Source organism: Aplysia californica, unplaced genomic scaffold (genome assembly GCF_000002075.1).
Source record: "Aplysia californica isolate F4 #8 unplaced genomic scaffold, AplCal3.0 scaffold00357, whole genome shotgun sequence".
Lineage (NCBI taxonomy): Eukaryota > Metazoa > Mollusca > Gastropoda > Aplysiida > Aplysiidae > Aplysia > Aplysia californica.
The window spans coordinates 491,682-492,739 of record NW_004797627.1 but is presented as its reverse complement, the minus strand read 5'-3'; the positions used below and the strand labels follow the sequence as shown (position 1 = coordinate 492,739).

The 1,058-nt window shown below is 43.4% G+C and overlaps 1 protein-coding gene across 1 annotated transcript; it reads left to right on the top strand.

The window, feature by feature from the left end:
- Window positions 1-339: 339 nt before the first annotated feature.
- On the top strand, window positions 340-660 carry LOC101845256. The gene has a single exon (XM_005103078.1). The coding sequence runs from the start codon at window positions 340-342 to the stop codon at window positions 658-660; it is 321 nt and encodes a 106-aa protein (XP_005103135.1).
- Window positions 661-1,058: the final 398 nt, after the last annotated feature.

The following is a 1,058-nucleotide window of genomic DNA, read 5'->3' as shown; positions in this document are numbered from 1 at the left end:
CATATTTTTTCTCTTCCAAAGATTTCTTTCCACGGGAATTTCATATCGGGCTTTGGCATTCTCTTTTCGGATTGGGAGGTCAACCGTGGCAAAAATTATCGCAATCATTTGGAAGAAACCTTTATACGAGAAAAAGCCAGCCTAGCAGTCGTGCATTAATTTAATTTAACAGAAAAGTTTCAAACGAAACGCATCTTCCCCAATGTCATTGGAGCATATTAGCATAAGAGCCCCTGCACCGTGTTACAAGTGGTTGCTGATTCAGATGTGAAGTTAGTTGCAGTTGAAGTGGGAGCCTATTGCAAAGAGAGTGACGGCAGAATATTCTCAAGGTCGCAGATGAAGCGCATTCTGGTTGCAAATACCACCCAACTCCCGGGGACTGCACCACCATTACCAGGTTCTGACATTGTCCTTCCATACTTTCTGATTGGAGACTCTGCCTATCCTTTACAACGGATAGGTTCAAACTTGACCTATGAGAGGCGTATTTTCAGCTATCGCCATTCCAGGGCCAGACGCTGCATCGAATGTGCTTTCGGTGTGTTGGCATCAAAGTGGCGTGTCTTGAAAACTGCGATAGAAGCAAAGCTGGAAACAGCTGAAATGATTGTGCTAGCCTCAGTTGCTCTTCACAATGCTATCATCTGGAACAAGTGAGCCTGATATTGAGGAATGGAATGATTCATTCGCAAGAACTGCTGCCGGTTGTTCCCTAAGAAAGACAATTCCAAGGACGCCGAGTTACCATGCTACATGGGTTAGAGACAAACCGGTACAGTACTTTACTGACGCCGGTAGAGTTACCTGACAGGTTAACTATGTTTGAAGCGTGATCACTGAGAAGAAAATATTGAAATGTATTGGTGGTCATGATGATGATGATGGTGATCATGATGATAATGATGATGATAAGGACTTTTTACCAGGTGCTTGGATTTGTGGTGGTGCATACGTATTCACAAACACTATGTCTACAAGTCCGAAAGTTGGCGTGTGCTCTTGATGACTCGTGTCTTAAGTACTTTGTTTCACATGGACAAGATCAGTAAAACAAC